Source organism: Pongo abelii, chromosome 10 (assembly GCF_028885655.2).
Source record: "Pongo abelii isolate AG06213 chromosome 10, NHGRI_mPonAbe1-v2.0_pri, whole genome shotgun sequence".
NCBI classification, from domain to species: domain Eukaryota; kingdom Metazoa; phylum Chordata; class Mammalia; order Primates; family Hominidae; genus Pongo; species Pongo abelii.
This window is the reverse complement of record NC_071995.2, coordinates 27,842,501-27,863,317: the sequence shown is the minus strand read 5'-3', so window position 1 is coordinate 27,863,317 and position 20,817 is coordinate 27,842,501. Positions and strand designations below refer to the sequence as shown.

Here is a 20,817-nt window from a genome sequence, read left to right as displayed (position 1 = left end):
AGCGCAAGGGGTCAGGGAGTTCCATTTCCTAGTCAAAGAAAGGGGTGACAGACGGCACCTGGAAAATCGGGTCACTCCCACCCTAATACCGCGCTTTTCTGACGGGCTTAAAAAACAGCGCACCAGGAGATTATGTCCCGCACCTGGCTCGGAGGGTCCTATGCCCACGGAGTCTCGCTGATTGCTAGCACAGCAGTCTGAGATAAAACTGCAAGGTGGCAGCGAGGCTGGGGGAGGGGCGCCTGCCATTGCCCAGGCTCGCTTAGGTAAACAAAGCAGGCAGGAAGCTCTAACTGGCTGGAGCCCACCACAGCTCAAGAAGGCCTGCCTGCCTCTGTAGGCTCCACCTCTGGGGGCAGGGCACAGACAAACAAAAAGACAGCAGTAACCTCTGCAGACTTAAATGTCCCTGTCTGACAGCTTTGAAGAGAGCAGTGGTTCTCCCAGTACGCAGCTGGAGATCTGAGAACGGGCAGACTGCCTCCTCAAGTGGGTCCCTGACCCCTGACCCCCGAACAGCCTAACTGGGAGGCACCCCCCAGTAGGGGCAGACTGACACCTCACACTGCCAGGTACTCCTCTGAGACAAAACTTCCAGAGAAATGATCAGATAGCAGCATTCGCGGTTCACGAAAATCCGCTGTTCTGCAATCTCTGCTGCTGATAGCCAGGCAAACAGGGTCTGGAGTGGACCTCTAGCAAACTCCAACAGACTTGCAGCTGAGGGTCCTGTCTGTTAGAAGGAAAACTAACAAACAGAAAGGACGTCCACACCAAAAACCCATCTGTACATCACCATCATCAAAGACCAAAAGTAGATAAAACCACAAAGATGGGGAAAAAACAGAGCAGAAAAACTGGAAACTCTAAAAAGCAGAGCGCCTCTCCTCCTTCAAAGGAACGCAGCTCCTCACCAGCAACGGAACAAAGCTGGATGGAGAATGACTTTGACGAGTTGAGAGAAGAAGGCTTCAGACGATCAAACTACTCCGAGCTACAGGAGGAAATTCAAACCAAAGGCAAAGAAGTTGAAAACTTTGAAAAAACTTTAGACGAATGTATAACTAGAATAACCAATACAGAGAAGTGCTTAAGGAGCTGATGGAGCTGAAAGCCAAGGCTCGAGAACTACGTGAAGAACGCAGAAGCCTCAGGAGGCGATGCGATCAAATGGAAGAAAGGGTATCAGTGATGGAAGATGAAATGAATGAAACGAAGTGAGAAGGGAAGTTTAGAGAAAAAAGAATAAAAAGAAACGAACAAAGCCTCCAAGAAATATGGGACTATGTGAAAAGAGCAAATCTACGTCTGATTGGTGTACCTGAAAGTGACGGGGAGAATGGAACCAAGTTGGAAAACACTCTGCAGGATATTATCCGGGAGAACTTCCCCAATCTAGCAAGGCAGGCCAACATTCAGATTCAGGAAATACAGAGAACGCCACAGAGATACTCCTCGAGGAGAGCAACTCCAAGACACATAATTGTCAGATTCACCAAAGTTGAAACGAAGGAAAAAATGTTAAGGGCAGCAAGAGAGAAAGGTTGGGTTACCCACAAAGGGAGCCCATTGAACTAACAGCAGATCTCTCGGCAGAAACTCTACAAGGCAGAAGAGAGTGGAGGCCAATATTCAACATTCTTAAAGAAAAGAATTTTCAACCCAGAATTTCATATCCAGTCAAACTAAGCTTCATAAGTGAAGGAGAAATAAAATCCTTTACAGACAAGCAAATGCTGAGAGATTTTGTCACCACCAGGCCTGCCCTAAAAGAGCTCCTGAAGGAAGCACTAAACATGGAAAGGAACAACCGGTACCAGCTACTGCAAAATCATGCCAAATTGTAAAGACCATCAAGACTAGGAAGAAACTGCATCAACTAACGAGCAAAATAACCAGCTAACATCATAATGACAGGATCAAATTCACACATAACAATATTAACTTTAAATGTAAATGGACTAAATGCTCCAATTAAAAGACACAGACTGGTAAATTGGATAAAGGGTCAAGACCCATCAGTGTGCTGTATTCAGGAAACCCATCTCACGTGCAGAGAAACACATAGGCTCAAAATAAAAGAATGGAGGAAGATCTGCCAAGCAAATGGAAAACAAAAAAAGGCAGGGTTGCAATCCTAGTCTCTGATAAAACAGACTTTAAACCAACAAAGATCAAAAGAGACAAAGAAGGCCATTACATAATGGTAAAGAGATCAATTCAACAAGAAGAGCTAACTATCCTAAATATATATGCACCCAATACAGGAGCATCCAGATTCATAAAGCAAGTCCTTAGAGACCTACAAAGAGACCTAGACTCCCACACAATAATAATGGGAGACTTTAACACCCCACTGTCAACATTAGACAGATCAGCGAGACAGAAAGTTAACAAGGATACCCAGGAATTGAACTCAGCTCTGCGCCAAGCAGACCTAATAGACATCTACAGAACGCTCCACCCCAAATCAACAGAATATACATTTTTTTCAGCACCACACCACACCTATTCCAAAATTGACCACATAGTTGGAAGTAAAGCTCTCCTTAGCAAATGTAAAACATCAGACATTATAACAAACTGTCTCTCAGACCACAGTGCAATCAAACTAGAACTCAGGATTAAGAAACTCACTCAAAACCGCTCAACTACATGGAAACTGAACAACCTGCTCCTGAATGACTACTGGGTACATGACGAATGAAGGCAGAAATAAAGATGTTCTTTGAAACCAACGAGAACAAAGACACAACATACCAGAATCTCTGGGACACATTCAAAGCAGTGTGTAGAGGGAAATTTATAGCACTAAATGCCCACAGGAGAAAGCAGGAAAGATCCAAAATTGACACCCTAACATCACAATTAAAAGAACTAGAAAAGCAAGAGCAAACACATTCAAAAGCTAGCAGAAGGCAAGAAATAACTAAAATCAGAGCAGAACTGAAGGAAATAGAGACACAAAAAACCCTTCAAAAAATTAATGAATCCAGGAGCTGGTTTTTTGAAAGGATCAACAAAATTGATAGACCGCTAGCAAGACTAATAAAGAAGAAAAGAGAGAAGAATCAAATAGACGCAATAAAAAATGATAAAGGGGATATCACCAGTGATCCCACAGGAATACAAACTACCATCAGAGAATACTACAAACACCTCTATGCAAATAAACTAGAAAATCTATAAGAAATGGATAAATTCCTCGACACATACACCCTCCCAAGACTAAACCAGGAAGAAGTTGAATCTCTGAATAGACCAGTAACAGGCTCTGAAATTGTGGCAATAATCAATAGCTTACCAACCAAAAAGAGTCCAGGACCAGATGGATTCACAGCCGAATTCTACCAGAGGTACAAGGAGGAACTGGTACCATTCCTTCTGAAACTATTCCAATCAATAGAAAAAGAGAGAATCCTCCCTAACTTATTTTATGAGGCCAGCATCATCCTGATACCAAAGCCGGGCAGAGACACAACCAAAAAAGAGAATTTTAGACCAATATCCTTGATGAACATTGATGCAAAAATCCTCAATAAAATACTGGCAAACCGAATCCAACAGCACATCAAAAAGCTTATCCACCATGATCAAGTGGGCTTCATCCCTGGGATGCAAGGCTGGTTCAATATACGCAAATCAATAAATGTAATCCAGCATATAAACAGAATCAAAGACAAAAACCACATGATTATCTCTATAGATGCAGAAAAGGCCGATGATAAAATTCAACAACCCTTCATGCTAAAAACTCTCAATAAATTAGGTATTGATGGGATGTATCTCAAAATAATAAGAGCTATCTATGACAAACCCACAGCCAATATCATACTGAATGGGCAAAAACTGGAAGCATTCCCTTTGAAAACTGGCACAAGACAGGGATGCCCTCTCTCACCACTCCTATTCAACATAGTGTTGGAAGTTCTGGCCAGGGCAATTAGGCAGGAGAAGGAAATAAGAGGTATTCAGTTAGGAAAAGAGGAAGTCAAATTGTCCCTGTTTGCAGATGACATAATTGTATATCTAGAAAACTCCATTGTCTCAGCCCAAAATCTCCTTAAGCTGATAAGCAACTTCAACAAAGTCTCAGGATACAAAATCAGTGTTCAGAAATCACAAGCATTCTTATACACCAGTAACAGACAAACAGAGAGCCAAATCATGAGTGAACCCCCATTCACAATTGCTTCAAAGAGAATAAAATACCTAGGAATCCAACTTACAAGGGACATGAAGGACCTCTTCAAGGAGAACTACAAACCACTGCTCAATGAAATAACAGAGGATACAAACAAATGGAAAAACATTCCATGCTCATGGGTAGGAAGAATCAATATCGTGAAAATGGCCATACTGCCCAAGGTAATTTGTAGATTCAATGCCATCCCCATCAAGCTACCAGTGACTTTCTTCACAGAATTGGAAAAAAGTAGTTTAAAGTTCATATGAAACCAAAAAAGAGCCCTCATCGCCAAGTCAATCCTAAGCCAAAAGAACAAAGCTGGAGGCATTACGCTACCTGACTTCAAACTATACTACAAGGCTACAGTAACCAAAACAGCATGGTACTGGTACCAAAACAGAGATATAGATCAATGGAACAGAACAGAGCCCTCAGAAATAACACCGCATATCTGCAACTATCTGATCTTTGACAAACCTGAGAAAAACAAGCAATGGGGAAAGGATTCTCTATTTAATAAATGGTGCTGGGAAAACTGGCTAGCCATCTGTAGAAAGCTGAAACTGGATCCCTTCCTTACACCTTATACAAAAATGAATTCAAGATGGATTAAAGACTTAAACGTTAGACCTAAAACCATGAAAATCCTAGAAGAAAACCTAGGCATTACCATTCAGGACATAGGCATGGGCAAGGACTTCATGTCTAAAACACCAAAAGCAATGGCAACAAAAGCCAAAATTGAGAAATGAGATCTAATTAAACTAAAGAGCTTCTGCACAGCAAAAGGAACTACCATCAGAGTGAACAGGCAACCTACAAAATGGGAGAAAATTTTCACAACCTACTCATCTGACAAAGGGCTAATATCCAGAATCTACAATGAACTCCAACAAATTTACAAGAACAAAACAAACAACCCCATCAAAAAGTGGGCAAAGGACATGAGCAGTCACTTCTCAAAAGAAGACATTTATGCAGCCAAAAAAACACATGAAAAAATGCTCACCATCACTGGTTATCAGATAAATGCAAATCAAAACCACAATGAGATACCATCTCACACCAGTTAGAATGGCAATCATTCAAAAGTCAGGAAACAACATGTTCTGGAGAGGATGTGGAGAAATAGGAACACTTTTACACTGTTGGTGGGACTGTAAACTAGTTCAACCCTTGTGGAAGTCAGTGTGGCGATTCCTCAGGGATCTAGAACTAGAAATGCCATTTGACCCAGCCATCCTATTACTGGGTATATACCCAAAGGACTATAAATCATGCTGCTATAAAGACACATGCACATGTATGTTTATTGCGGCACTATTCACAATAGCAAAGACTTGGAACCAACCCAAATGTCCAACAATGATAGACTGGATTAAGAAAATGTGGCACATAGACACCGTGGAATACTATGCAGCCATAAAAAATGATGAGTTCATGTCCTTTGTAGGGACATGGATGAAATTGGAAATCATCATTCTCAGTAAACTATCGCAAGGACAAAAAACCAAACACCGCATGTTGTCACTCATAGGTGGGAATTGAACAATGAGAACACATGGACACAGGAAGGGGAACATCACACTCTGGGGACTGTTGTGGGGTGAGGGGAGGGGCGAGGGATAGCTTTAGGAGATATACCTAATGCTAGATGACGAGTTAATGGGTGCAGCGCACCAGCATGGCACATTTATACATATGTAACTAACCTGCACATTGTGCACATGTACCCTAAAACTTAAAGTATAATAATAATAAAATTAAAAAAAAAAAAAGAAATGAAATGATTCCATGAGAAATGGGCAACCTTGTTAACAGCAAGGGAAATGAAAAATAACTTTTTGGTATAATTAAATTGATAAAAACAATTATAATTTACTGGTATAGCAGTCAGTTCTAGTAGGAAACAAATGGCACAATTCAAGAAACGAGGGCAGATTTAAGAAGGGATATGAGAGTACTGAGGGATTTTACCACCTGTAGACCCTGAAGGCACATGGAGCGGGCATTGTTACTAGATCCTGAGGAAAGCCTGGAGACATGGAGGAAGGGCTTCAGTAGTAGCCGTATCCAGAGAACACAGAAGCCCCTACAAGGAGAGGGAGATGGGGATGGAGGCAGAGGTAGAGTAGGTGCCTGACTTCTTTCTCTTCCACTCTGTAATCTCCTGCAAGAGCCTCGCATTAGCTGAATACAACCAGAGCCCCAAAGCAAAAACTATTTGGTGGTAATAAGGTAACATCCTGTGTATCTGTGAATAGTTTGTTGATAGTATTTTAAATTTATTATTTTAGAGGATCAGCCCAGCAAGCAGTATAAAACTGTCTACATACTCTCATCTGGTGATTCTTCTTTTGGTGAAATATGCCAAAAAAATCTGAAAGTAAAAACAGTAATTTTGTACAATTCTTTATAATAGCAAAAAAAAATCACATCATAAAAGATGAGCAAGAAGGAAATAACTAAGAAGATAAGAAAATGATTTGTAATATTGGTAATGTGTACCTCAACTCATTCCAAAAATGGATTAAAGCATGATGGTGCATTAGAATGATGGAATAAATGTAGGTTTTTAAAATAAGTGTTTAGATAATGGCAGTACATGAAAGTGTTTTATAGGAAAGAATGTTATGTGAATAATATGTGCAAATGGTTTAAAACTTTTAAACTGTATGTATTGCACATAAAAAGATCATTTGATATGATGTAATTTTATTTGAGCCATGTCCAATCTATTGTAAAGAGAAAATAAATAAAAATAAAAGAAAATAGATATTCATATGTATGAGGATCATTTTCCTGAAAAATTTTAAAAGATTTTGATAAGTGCTTCCTACATTTCTTGGTTGTCCATGATATTATAAGATGCAAAGTGAAATGTTATTATTCGTAGAGGACAGGAAAAACATCTTGAAAAATCATTTGAATTTCTTGTTTAAATGAACTGAGGAATAGGTTCCACATAGCTTTGTAAAACATAGACTTTTCATAACCCAGGATTATGAAGAAAGTCTTGATCCAGAAATAGATTATTTTTATTAATCCACTGACTAAAAAGCAAATTTCTGGGTGGTTTTTTGGCAAGTGTCCAGTTGCAGAAAATGCAGTGTGGTATACTCTAATGACTCCAGAGAGCCCCACGCGATTGCATGAAATGTCACTGAATGAGAGAGGTCATTTGTTTTGGTTGTGATGGAATTGGTCTGCTACTTCTTCAACTTTATTATATTTTTAACCTATGTATCAGAAAGGCTCACTGTAAAGCCAGTGTTAGGAAGATACTAAAAGAAGTAAATCCTAATTCTTATCCATCATAGGAAGATCAATTTTATATTAGATCTGGGACCACGTAAATTAAATTAAATTTTAATCCGAGGTTAGATGTTCCAGGAATATAGCCCAACCTAAAGTTAAGATAAAACAAAATAGGAGTCCTTAATCCCTCTTTCATTTAAAAATTTACTAAATTATTCATTCATTTCACAAACGTTTGTTGAACATCTTGTGTGTGCCAGGCACCATGTTACATGCTGGAACAATAACTAGAAGATTACATAATTTGACATAATTTATTTCCATTAATTGCACTGTGCCTGAAATTATCCTATGAAATTAGGTACACTAAAAATCTTTAAAAACGAAGTCAGGTAGGGTCAATTAATAGATGAGGAAAAAGTGAACTGCTCAGATGGGAAGTGACTTAGATGCAAAACAAACCCTGTTCTCTTTCTCCCACCTCCATTTGGCAAATGCTGGCGTTAGTGCTCCCAGATCCCAAAACAAAAGCCCCAGGACACATGGTTTGAGAAGGAAAATTTTCTCTTTTATGAATTTGTGTGAAAGCTTTTAAAACAATATCAGATTAAGTGACATTGACTTATTCTTTTGGTTAAGCTCCTTATTGAAAATTTTTAAAAATTACATAAAAATTTGGATGGTCTAAGAACATCTGGAACATCTGGCCACCATATTACCCACCACAATTTTGTGAAAATTTAAACTTTCTTTCTCTGCTGCAGTTTTTCAGTCTTTTCTAACATTTGCTGCCCACCACTCCCAGTTCTTTTTCTTTTTATCTCTATGTTTTTCTGTCTTTTCAGCAGCCAACTTTTCTTCATGTGTTTTTAATTAGGTATCTTAGCTTTTGCAATTTGTTCATGCTGACATTGAAATTTACAGCAAAATGCAAAATGACCAATTACTGCCTCATTTCATCAGACGTAAAGATCAGAGCAGGAGCCAGGGATGCTCTTTTCTGGTCTTTCTCCAGCTTCAGCATTGTCTCTTTGGCTGAGTCCACTCTGAGAAGAATGCACGCAAACCTATACTTCCATCCTTCTAAGATAATCCATGGATGAAAACATCAGAATTATTGGGAGGGGTTTGATTTATCTTCTCCTACCTTTCTGTTTTCCTCTCCAGATGCTTTCTGTGTTTGTGTCCTCCAATTTGAGTGAGGGTTAGGAGTGAAAATGTTTGGAGTTACTAACTACCATTAATCACCTTTCTTACACTTAGCATGACTGTTTCGTCTTTGGTCTCTTACATTGAGAGGAAAAGTGTTCTCCAGCAAAGCCAAGCTTGGAGGCTGAGGGAGAGGTTGGTGTGCAAGAGAAGGGAGAAGCAAATTAAGAAGAAGAGGCTGGGGGTCTGTGAAAGAATTCTGGTTTCAAGGCTGAAATGACAGGCTAACTTGATGGAGAAGCTACTGAAGATTGATCCAATTTTCATGATTTCAGTCTGAAATGCTTCTCTTCTCAGCAACTTTAAAAAGCAGAAGACATGTTACTGACAACTATTTCAGGACAATTTTTAGGTGGTTCCAATACTGAGTTGTGGTTTAAAAATGTGATAAAACATATTGAGTTGTTTTGTTTTCCCTCCAGGTTTGCAACACAACTACAGACAGGAAACATGCAGACATCTTTTTGGAAAAGTGTGTGACTGAGTCAATAATGAATATTGTGAGCGGCTTCTTTAATTCTCCCTTTTCAGACAATAGTACCAGCCTCCAGGTAAGTTAAAGAATTGCAAAGCATTCTGCTGCAAAGAGTTTCTCTTATTTGAGTAGGATAAATTTTTTCTGGTCAGGAAGTCATTTCCTACACTTCAGATGTTTATTCTTCTCATATTATTTACTATTATGCCTCTTTCTGAGTTTACCAAACTTTACTTTAAATAAAGAGACCTCATCTTTAAATTGAATTATTTTTCCTTTTTCTCTAAGCAGACTAAGAACTTCATATCTGTATGTTGATTGCCAAGTGTTGAAATAACTGCACAATTAATTCTTTAAATGATAGACATTTTGCCCCTAAAGTTTTACTTTAGTAACTTATCCTAAAAAAATTAACGAAGGTTTATATACTAAAACTTTTAATTCAAGTATTTATAATACTAAAAATTTAATCAATTAAACATCCTTAAAAGGAGGAAGAGCTAAATAAATTGTGATATATCTGTAGGATGGTTTATTATATAGCAATTAAAAATCATGTTTTATGGGGAAAATTGATGACCAAGATAATAAACATGAAGTAATATTAGGCCACTGAATTCCATTGTAGTATCATCCAAATTTGTTTGTGTAAAGAATATATAAACATACATGCATCAAAAAACTCAGGGAGTAAATATCTTCAAATATTGATACTGTATGTCTATGTTGTAGGATTCTTGAAGATTTTCATTTCTGTGGTCCACAAATATTCTACAGTGATTGTGTATAACTCTTCTAAAAATATCAGTTCAATTATACTTTCTTTAGGGAAAAATTTTAAACTATTAGATAGAACCATAGGAAATTGTTTCTGTAGTTCAAAATGGTTGTCTCCTCTACTTGTCCATCATATGAAAACCAAAACAAACCAACCAACCCAGAAACACCTGCTTATTTGCTCATGGGAATAAACCATTGATTATAAAAGATATTCATGTCATTGGCTTCAGGAAATGGCATATTTTTCTGATTAAGAATATAATTAAAATGAAAATAACCAATTCCCTATAGTGTGTAGCATGTTGCCTCTCATGAAGAGAGTACCTAATAAATGTTTCGTGAATGAGATATTTATTAACTAGCACTGAAACTTGAAAGATTGTATTTTATTTTATTTTGGTGAACCTTTCTGAGAATGCATAGATGCTACATCAGGGCTATTAATGGTTTAGCATCTCTTTTTGCCCACCTTCTTTCTGGTTTTAGACACATCAGCCAGTTTTTATTCAGCTACTGCAATCTGCCTTCAGAATTTACAATTGCACCTGGCCAAACCCAGCGCAGAAAGCCTCGGTGGAATCCTGTATCAGAACTTTGGCTGAAGTGGGTAAGTCATGGTTTGAGTTTTACTTATTTTTACATTTCTTGAAGAAATTAGGTTTTTGGTTAATGGGCAACACAAGCAGCTTCCCAATTTACAACTTAAGAAAACTGGTATGTTTTCTGTTAAACTGAAGAGCAGCCCTCAGCAAATGATTCTGAATGTTGCATACTTTTTGGGAGGAGGATATAATCATTATATTAAAAATATTAAATTTAATATTATTGCATATGAAACTTTAATATGGCTCAGTCAGATTTTAGAGGATTTTAGTTAATTGTTACCTCAGATTTCATTATGGAATTGTCTTGTCTATTAAGTGGCCTGACTTGCTAATACCTTCATATGACATAGGACTTTTTGAGGGTCTTGTAGTTTTCCAATTTTGTTTGAAGTGTGTCAATATTTATTGAAGGCCTACTATGTATACAAGGCTTCAGAAATTACAAATGAAATTGAAGGCAAGGGAATTACAGCTAAAGGAAGGTGAGTAAATTCTAGAGGAGTTTCTCATAGATTCTTCTTTGTGTATGGGGGTGGGGTGTCGAGAGAGAGAGAGAGAGAGAGACAGAGAGAGAGAGAGTTAATAAGTTAATTAGGGCCATTCCCCCAGTGGTGGAGGGGAGAGGAGAGAAGAAATGCACACTTGGCTGTACTGAACAAAAAAGGAAGAGCTTGATCATCCTCTCAACTAATGGTGGCTCTGCAGGCATTGGGAAAGGCAGTTTATAGCATATTTCATTATCAGTCATCATCACTGTTAACATTTATTGAGTACTTACCATGTGCAATGCCAGCCATTTACATGCATTGTCTCATTTAATCCTTAGATAGGTTTTAAATTATTTACATTTGATAGTTAAGAAAACAGAGAGTTTTATAGGTTATGTAATTTGGCCAGGGTTATAGCATACTTCAACAAATATGTGAGAAATGAATAAATGACTTAACTAATTAATGACCATTTAAAATGTTTTTAGTCATTTCTCCCTGTTTGCAATTTGACCTAGGTTATTTACAACAAAATATATTAACAAAATTTAGTGACAGTCCCAATTTTGATTTGAATACATTGAAAGGCAGTTATAACCCAAGAGACTCAATTGAAAATTAGTGGAACTAATAGACTAATAATACAGTTGGCTTAAGTAATTAATTATAAGTGAGTATTATAATTAACAGACTTTCTGTATACCACAAAAGAGAATGTAGTATGAAAAAGACGTCATTATCAATAGCAACAAAAACATTAAACATCTAAGGGTAAACTTAATATGAGAGAATTAAATTTTACTATATTGAAGGATATAAAAGATTTTAATAAATAGAGAAACATAATTTCTTGATTGGAAAATTCAATTGATAAAGATGCCAGTTCTCCTCAAATAAACTAACAACTTTAGTGTTTCCACACCTGGAACCATTCTTTGCACATACCCTCCTCACCTCAGAGCCCACATGAGCTGGGATCCCGCTTGGTGGGCCACACCCCACAAGGATGCTGGCCTTTTGCAGCTTGGCCTCTGGTATCCTCCTATGGAGGGGCATTGTCCTCATCTCTGGTCTTAGTCTGTTTTGTGCTTACTCTGTTTTGCACTGCTATAACAGATTACCTGTGACTGAGTAATTTATCAAGAATAGAGATTTATTTCTAACAGTTCTGGAGGCTGGGAAGTCCAGGATGGAGAGGTGTGCATCTGGTGAGGGCCTTCTTGCTGCATCATCCCATGGGGAAAGGCAGAAGGTAGAAGGCAAGCGAGGAAAAGAGAGAGAGAGAGTGAAAGGAAGGGGGCTAAACTCATATTTTTATTAGAAACCCACTCCCAGGATAATTAACCTACTCATAACAGCATCAATTCATTTATGAGGGCTCTGCCCTCTTAAAAGTCCCACCTCTCACCTCTGTTTTATTGAGGATTAAGTTTCTAACACACGAACTTCGAGGGACACAGTAAAGCCATAGCACCTCCCTTGGGCTGGTGCTAGGTCAGGCTGCTGCTCTGCAGGGGATCCCCTTCACCTGGCTTGGTCTCTACCTCTCTATCCTGGGCCACAACTTTGCATGGATACACTCCTTGACTGTAACCCCCAACTCAGGCTGCTCCTCGCATGGACACCCTCCTCACTCCACTTGAGTTCTGATTCTCTGCAGGCAGTCCTCCTACATAGACCTTCCACTCCCTTTTGGGTCCCCACATTCTGGAGTACCATGGCTCTTTTGCACATCTTTCCCAGCGCGGACACTTACTGCGCTGCACTCCTCCTAAAGATTTTAGAACTGAATGGTGTGGGAGGGGAAGTGAAGAGGTACAGGAAGAGGAAGTGGTCACAATATGTATCATATCAAGAATAAAGAAGGACACACAAAAATAAAGAAGGAGAAATAAAGAAAGAGAACCTAATTTTTATTTTAAAAGGATGCACAGAAGAAAGTGTTCAGAGAGATAAATAAAATTTTAACATTGATTATCTCTTGAGTGGTGGATGGATGATGTGTGGATCTGGTTTTCTTCACACTTTTATGTAATTTCTGCGAATATATTACTTTCAAGTTATAATGAAACAGCAGTAAATGTATTTTTATTTGGGCCAAATCAGTTAGGAAACACATTAACCAATAAAAGATAAAATCCAAAGGAAAAGCAAAGAAATATCATGGTGTTAATTTTTACATAGGAATACATTGTCTTAGCTGCTAAGTATTTTTCTTATAGTATTTCACATATTAAGGCAGTCTCTTCTCTTTTTCCTTCTTTCTCTCTCCTCTCTCCTCTTGTTCCTCTTCCTCTACCCCTCAATATTTAGCAAACGCAAGGTGGGGAAATACCAGTTGGCCCTACACAGGGCATAGCGGGCATGTTGTTGATCACATGTATACATTGAGAGAGAAAGAACTTGGAGCCACAAGTGAAATCCATGTTGTGACTGCTTTCTGAATTCTGACTTCAGTGATACGCATTGTGTAATCCAATCAGTTCATGCACAGAATTGCAGAGATTTGGGGGCTTAATATAGTTACTGAAACTATATTAGTCTAAATACATCTTTTATTTCTAAGTAATAAGACTTCATTTCCTACCATTTCCATACTGGCCAAAGCATTATAATTTAAGAGGGAATTTTAGTTCCCTTTTGTATGCTATAAAGACATGTGTGATAAGTCTAAAAATAATTATATCAAAGGGTGTAATCAAGATAGGTGAAGAGTGAGGTTTCCATATCAATCTCAGTTTTCTCTTTGTAAGAAGGCATGCCTTCTTCGTTTTCCTTGTTGGTGCCTTCCATCTGAACAGTTAAAGCTCTGGAAATTCTGTCCTCACTCTCCTTCTGCATTTGTTCCTCCCCTCCCCTTCCCCGCATTGTGGCCTCATTAACCCTTCATTACTTTCTTCTCGGACCACTGCGGGAAATTAATGTTATCTCCTTCTGTCTTCCCTTATTTAGATAAGCCTGATACCAGAGTAATCTTTCTGAAGTGAAATTCTTTCTGTTGGTTTAAAAAATCAACACTATGTCCCCAACCTTCAGCAACATCCCTTTGCCTAACAACCTAAGGCTAGATTCCTCAGTGTTACATCTAGGATGCCCCCACATGGCTCACACTAGCTTTCTCCAGTTTCCACCATTGCCATTCCTCAGCATCTTTCCCATTACTCAACTTTTTTTCTGTTCAGATTCCTCCATAGCCACTCTTGGCTCCTACATCCAAATCTGAACTCACCCCATTGGTCCACGTATGACTTTCTTAGAATCTGTGATATGGTTTAGATGTTTGTCCCCTACAAATCTCATGTGGAAATGGGATTCCGACGTTGGAGGTGGGGTCTGGTGGGAGGTGACTGGATCATGGGGACAGATCTGTCATGAGTGGTTTAACACCATCCCCGTGGTGATAAGTGAGTTCTTACTTGGTGAGTTCCCATGAGATCTGGTTGTTTAAAAGTTTGGGACTTGCCCCCACTCCTTGCTCCTGCCTTCACCATTGACCCCGTCTGCTCTCCCTGTGCCTTCCACCAAGAGTGGAAGCTTCCTGAGGCCTCACCAGAAGCTGGACAGATGCAAAAGCCATGCTTGTATGGCCCGCAGAACGACGAGCCAGTTAAAACTCTTTTCTTTATCAATTTTCCAGCGCCAGGTATTTCTTTTTAGCAACACAAGAACAGCCTGATACAGTCTCATTTCATTCTAACTTACATCATCGCAAGTACTATTCTTGTCTCCCATATTAGATTTTGATGGGCAACTATAAAGTAGCTGTGAAAAACAAATTAATAGAAAGTTGTTACCTAGGATGAAGGTGAAAAGCAGATTCTGCTTAATGATGATTAGACTGTATGTTTTTTGGTTGTTGTTGGACGCTGGTCATAGAAACAGAGAACCAAAGTGGAACACATTCAGAAGTGAACCCTCAGTCGTCAAGGGATCTAAAATCACCTCACTTTAGTGATTGAAAACATTTGAAATATTTAGACAAAGAAAAGAAATCTGAGGAGGAACACAATAATTATTTTTAAACTTTTGAAGGTTAGAATGGGCTGTTTTTGGTTTTTTTTTTTAAACGGTTCCCAAAGACAGAATTATAACTCATATGTGGCAGCTGCAAGAGGCAGATTTCTGTGCTACTTGAAAAAGTAACTCTTTTGCAGATAGTACTCTTTTAAAACCTTAGGGGTCACAATGGATTCTTCCCTTTCGTTTACTCTCATTAAACACAGCAGCAAATTCTGTCAGACCCATTTCCAGAATCTCTGTTTTTCTTTCTCTTGTGTCACCCTTGTCCAAATCCACCATCATCGGACATGGATGACAGAAGAGTGTCCTTACTAAATGTGCCACTGCAATCCATTGCCTGCACAGTTGTTAGAGGATCTTAACATGTAAACCAGAGCATGTCACTCACCTACTGACAACTCCCCATTGCACTTACAAAAGCCCTTCCTCATCTGAGCTGGTCTAATCCGACCTTTTCCCATCACCCTCCATCTCCTCCAACTCTGCTCCATCCTTCTTTCCGAGTCTCATCTGCTTCAGGCATTTCCTCACCTGAGGACATTTGCATATGCCATTCCCTCTGTTTGGACCCTCTTCCTGGAGAATGTCACTTGCTGGTTTCATCAGATCTCAGTCAGATCTCAGTTCAAAATACAAGGGCTCAGTGAAGTATTCCAGAACACTCCCCATGCAGTGTCTCAGCTTCTTCCTGCTCCTTATCATCTTAGACCATTTCATTTTCCTCTTAGCTCTTGTCACTATTTGAAAGCAGCTTGTTTGTTTATTTATTGCTTCTTTGTTGTCTGCCCCACCCCCCTTTAGCATGTAAATGATAAAAAGAGGAACTTTCCTTTCTTCACCATTGGAGCCTGAAAGTGTTTGTTCTTGACTAAGCAGATTAATAAGTGTTTGTTGACTGACAATAATCCATAGGCTAGGAGTTTCACAGAGTGAAAGTTAGCCTTAGAAAGGGTAAGTAACTTGTCCAATTAATAAGTATTTGAGTTGGGTTTGAAATCCAAGTTTCAGCCAGGCACGATAGCTCATGCCTACAATCCCAGCACTTTGGGAGGCCAAAAACAAAATTAGCTGGGCATGGTGGTGCACACCTGTAGTCCTAGCTACTTAGGAGCTTAACTGGGAGATCTTTTCTGCCCAGGAGTTTGCAGCTTCAGTGAGCTGTGTTCGCACCACTACACTCCAGCCTGGGTGACAGAGCCAGACCCTGTTTCTAAAATAAATAAATAAATAAATAAATGAAATCCAAGTTTCTTTGAGTATGAATTTTATGCTTTATCATGTTGCCCCAAAAGTCCTGTCTTAGAAAGTCCTAACATATAAACTGGAACTGTGGACATTTGGCTTACCGGAGTCAAAAGACAAAATTACAACAAATTTTATTTAAAAATCTAATTGCCTTTTATTTGCCACTATTACCATGTCAACCCTGTTTCTACTACTCTCACCAATACTTTCAACGTGAAACTAGAAATTTAGGTTAAGTCAGACCAAGAACCTTCAAAGCCCCAAGTAAGGAAACTATACTTAATTTCTGTTAACCAAAAATAAGGACTGCAAGATCTTATCTTATACCAATTGAATGCAAATCAATCACTTTAATTGAGCTAACTCCTTCCTAGATGGGTGGGATCCAACCCCACGAAAATTTAGCCAACAGCTAAATACCCTAGTCAACTGACTTCGGTCTACTTAACGATACCATTCTAGAATCAAGCAGCACCTCAGTTGCTTTGTAGACAGAAAAGGGCTGAAGAAAGTAGAAACAAGGAACAAGAAGCAAATTGGCCTTTTCAAAGTTCCCTTCCTTAAAGGGTTAAAACATCATGCCAAACTAGGCCCCTTTTGATTGATTGCCATGAATCTCCTGTTTTCTTGGATAATCAGCCCATTTCAGAGTTCTGTTTGATTATGTGGTACTTAGCATGAATGACTTCATTCTGGGTCTGCTGGGGCCTAGTGCAGGAGGCTAGACCAAAACAATGGCCTCCCATAAACTTTGTTGGATGGGGATCTGTCTGACATTTTACAACTCAGGTGCAAAATTATTTTTGTGCTTCAGCAATTCTTTAAAAACACATAGAGGCACTAAAGTTTAGCAGAATTCAAATATGCAAGAATTTTTAATATTAAACAGAACAAGGGATATGCATATTTAAAATGCAACAAAGTCAAGAGAGTACTTTGTTTATAAGGCAGATTTTCAGTGCATTTACAAGTTGGTAAACACATTGCTGTCAATGTAAAGATCAATTATAGTCATATTTATATAACATTTTATGATTTGTAAATTGCTCTCAAGTACAGTAGCTCAACTCATCTAGCATCAAAAATACTTCATTCTTTTTCTTAGTTGTACATGGAATACAAAAGGTAGTAAAAATCAGCAAAAGCACTCTCTAAGTCAGTGTTTGCCTTGCTGAGAGCAGCAAGCATTTACTGAGTGTGTTGGAAAATCTAGTGAAATCTATGATGTGGAAATAATTCTTAGCTCCATTTTATAGATGGGGAAATGACGTTATCAGGGTTTGGCAGCTTTCTGAAGGTCACACAGGTAGGCAGGGCCTGAGCCAGGATCTGAATCCCTTCTGCACTGACGTGCTAGCAGGCATTAACCTCTCCTATCACAAATCTCTGCTCTGCTATCACAAATCAGTTTAAGCAGATGCGTTACCTGTTTTATACCGTATACATTATGGATCAAGGTGGTAATTTAAGCTATACATGAAACAAGTACATAGAGTTTTCAAATAAAGTAAAAAGAAGGTGAGGAGCTAGTGAACTGAGTTATAAGGGTTTTGGGAAAGTCCTTTATAGAAAAAGAATACTTCGTATCATCTGTTGCTTTTCCTCCTTTCCCTTGATTGCTCCAGAAGTTTGCTGTAACTTTATCTATTGCCATTAATGTTTTGACGCTATGATCCTTTGTGAGTTTACTATGTCATGTCAAATTTTTCTGATAAAACTTCAGAAGTTTTTAAAACTGAAGCCATGATGAATTCCGAATATACCATGTATATCATGTTAGATTTTCTGATAAAACGTTTTAAACTTTTAAAGGCTAAAGTGCTTTTGAATGTCTTTTTATATGTAGAAATTACTGATATTTACCTCCATTGCTACCCTGTCTTCTAAGATGTAGGACTTGAAATTGATAAGAAGATACAAGCTTTTAAGTGATCATAAATGCAAATTCCCCAGCAAAGTCATTACATGCAGGGGGCCTAACTGGAATGTAAGGTATAAACATCTTTATCATCTCTGCCCTCGATGAGCTAAATTAAGGGTGATGGTGGGAGCAAGTAAGCATGGAGAGCTCTGCAGTAAATGTACACCGTGGTGTTCACAGAGATTTGAGAAATGTTCAGGCTATTAAGGGTATGCGAATTTTTTTAATGCACTTGGTCAATTTCTGTTCCTCAGTTTATTCATTTATTTAAAGTAAAATAGCACATGGTAGAAGTATAGAACTTTGAGAAAAAGCATCCAAGAATTACTTCCATATTATTCCACTTAAAAAAGAATTTTGTTCCATGTGTTTCATAATCTTCAAATGATTTGGGGGAATTAATGCTGGGTACTTTGTTGGCAACATAATCTATTTTCCAAGTGGAAATTCCATAAAATATCTTTTACAAATGTTTTAAATAATAAACATCAATTTACAAGCCAACTTGTCCCAAAAAATTGTACATGTAGAAAATATTAACTCTTTGAGAAGAGAAATTCAGTCTCTATTAAATAAACATTATATCTGTTTTAATCTATCTAAGGTGTTGTGGTTGATTTTAGAAGGAGCTTGACATCATATATCCCTGTGATCACAGTTTTTAAAAACTCCATTATTACTAAAAAAAATTAAATCTGAGTAAGTTATAAAATAGGACAATATCATACAATTTTTCACATATTAACTCAACTGATTTATAATGATTCCTCATTATCTGAAATGCATTATTCTAATTTTGGGGGAAATGCAATATGTCAAACCATGTTTTCTACCCTCGATTAATTTCCAGTATATTAGGGGTAGATATAACATGTACAGAAATAACAAAGCAGAATAAAACTAAGTACCCTACGTGTTATAAAATTTTAGAGCCTGACCTTGTCTACAGCACAGGAGGTACTCAATGTATATTTATCACATGAATAAAATAAATGAATACAAATAAATGAGTGAGTATCATTCTTCTCTTTGGCTGCATAACATCTCATTGCATGACTATTAAAATAGATTTAACCTCACTATTGGATATTTATGTTGTTTTCAATCATTTTGCACATGTGAATAAGGTAAATACCTAGGAGTGGAATTTGTGGGTTATTTCACTTCTGACGGATGCTGCCCTCTGTAGAGATTGTTCAATTTACACTCCACCAGCAATGTAGGAGAATATCTTTCTTCTTCAGTGTGTTAGATTTTTGCCAACCTTGTAAGTAAAAATATTTTTATAGTTTTAATGTGTGTTTCTCTTTTTTATGAGTATGGAAAAAAAATTATATGATTGATATTTCCTTTTATGTGAACTGTCACTTCTTGTGCTTTCCTTATTTCTCCTAATGGGTTTTTTTCTTAATAATTTGTATAACCATTTTTCAGAAAATGATCTCTTTGCCTATAAGTAACAATTTTTTTCTCTTTCTTTTCTGATTTTTTTTTTTTTTTTTTTTTTTTGAGACAGAGTCTTGCTCTGTCGCCCAGGGTGGAGTGCAGTGGCATGATCATGGCTGGGTACAGCCCCGACCCCCCTGGGTTCAAGTGACCCTCCCATCTCAGTCTCCCGAGTAGCTGGGACTACAGGCATGTGCTGCCACACCCGGCTAATTTTTGTATTTTTTTTGTATAAAGAGTTTTTGCCTTGTTACCCAGGCTGGTCTCAAATTTCTGGGCTCAATCAATCCACCCGCCTTGACCTCCCTAATTGTTGGGATTACAGGTGTGAACCACCATGCCCACCACATTTTTTTTCTTGCCATTTGTCATTTGAACTTTTATTTATTTTTTGGCATGCAGTATTTTTAAATTTTCTTTAAGGCTTTTAAGGTTTTCTTTCATCTTCGGAATAGCCCTTATCAGTCTAAGACGTTTTTTGAATTCTCATGGAGAATTTTCATAGTTTTGGTTTGTCTCTTTGTGTTTTGGGAGTTGCTGTTTAAAATTGTGAGCTATCTGGGATACATTTAGTTGTGAGGTATAAGGTGTGGAATCAACTTTATTTTTTCCAGATGACTAGTCAAGTGTGCCAATACTAGTTCTTCAATAACCCATCAAAATTACATGCATTATTCAATGTAAGGATTAATTGAGGATTCACTCAGTATAATTTGAGTGCCAAACAGGAAAGATGAATTTAATATATTTAATGTTCTTCCTGTTTATGTATACTGGTGCTTCAGTACAGAGTTATTCTGGGTCCTTTGACATGATACAGGAAATGTGCCATTCTCTGCCCCTGCCATTCCACATTCCTGTGCTCCACCTGGGCTGTACAGTAGAACTTGACAACCAACCAGGTTTTCTAATTAATGCTTACACTTTCTGTTGCCTTTCCCCCCTAGCTGGCCGTTTATCTAGCTAAGCATTTTTCTGCATGGCACCTACCACTGTATTGTATGTATTCTCAGAGATTTTGGTCTGGCAGATACCATCAGTAATTCCATCTAATTAAAATTTTTTTACATAATAAGCAATATTTAATAATAATAATTAGAAATAGATTTTGATTACATCTTAAAATCACTGCAAAGACTGGTCATATCCAGAGAACTTCCGAGATTTATAAGCCTAATTAG

General features: G+C 38.0%; 1 protein-coding gene across 5 annotated transcripts in view; it reads left to right on the top strand.

The window, feature by feature from the left end:
• The window catches only part of ITPR2 (inositol 1,4,5-trisphosphate receptor type 2), a 519,932-nt gene that overhangs the window by 264,027 nt on the left and 235,088 nt on the right, over positions 1-20,817 (top strand). For all 5 annotated transcript variants that reach the window (XM_024256738.3, XM_054527007.2, XM_054527008.2 and 2 more), the window contains 2 exons: positions 9,079-9,207; positions 10,398-10,518. In XM_024256738.3, coding sequence (XP_024112506.2) covers positions 9,079-9,207; positions 10,398-10,518 — 250 coding nt within the window. The remainder of the gene's footprint in view (positions 1-9,078; positions 9,208-10,397; positions 10,519-20,817) is intronic.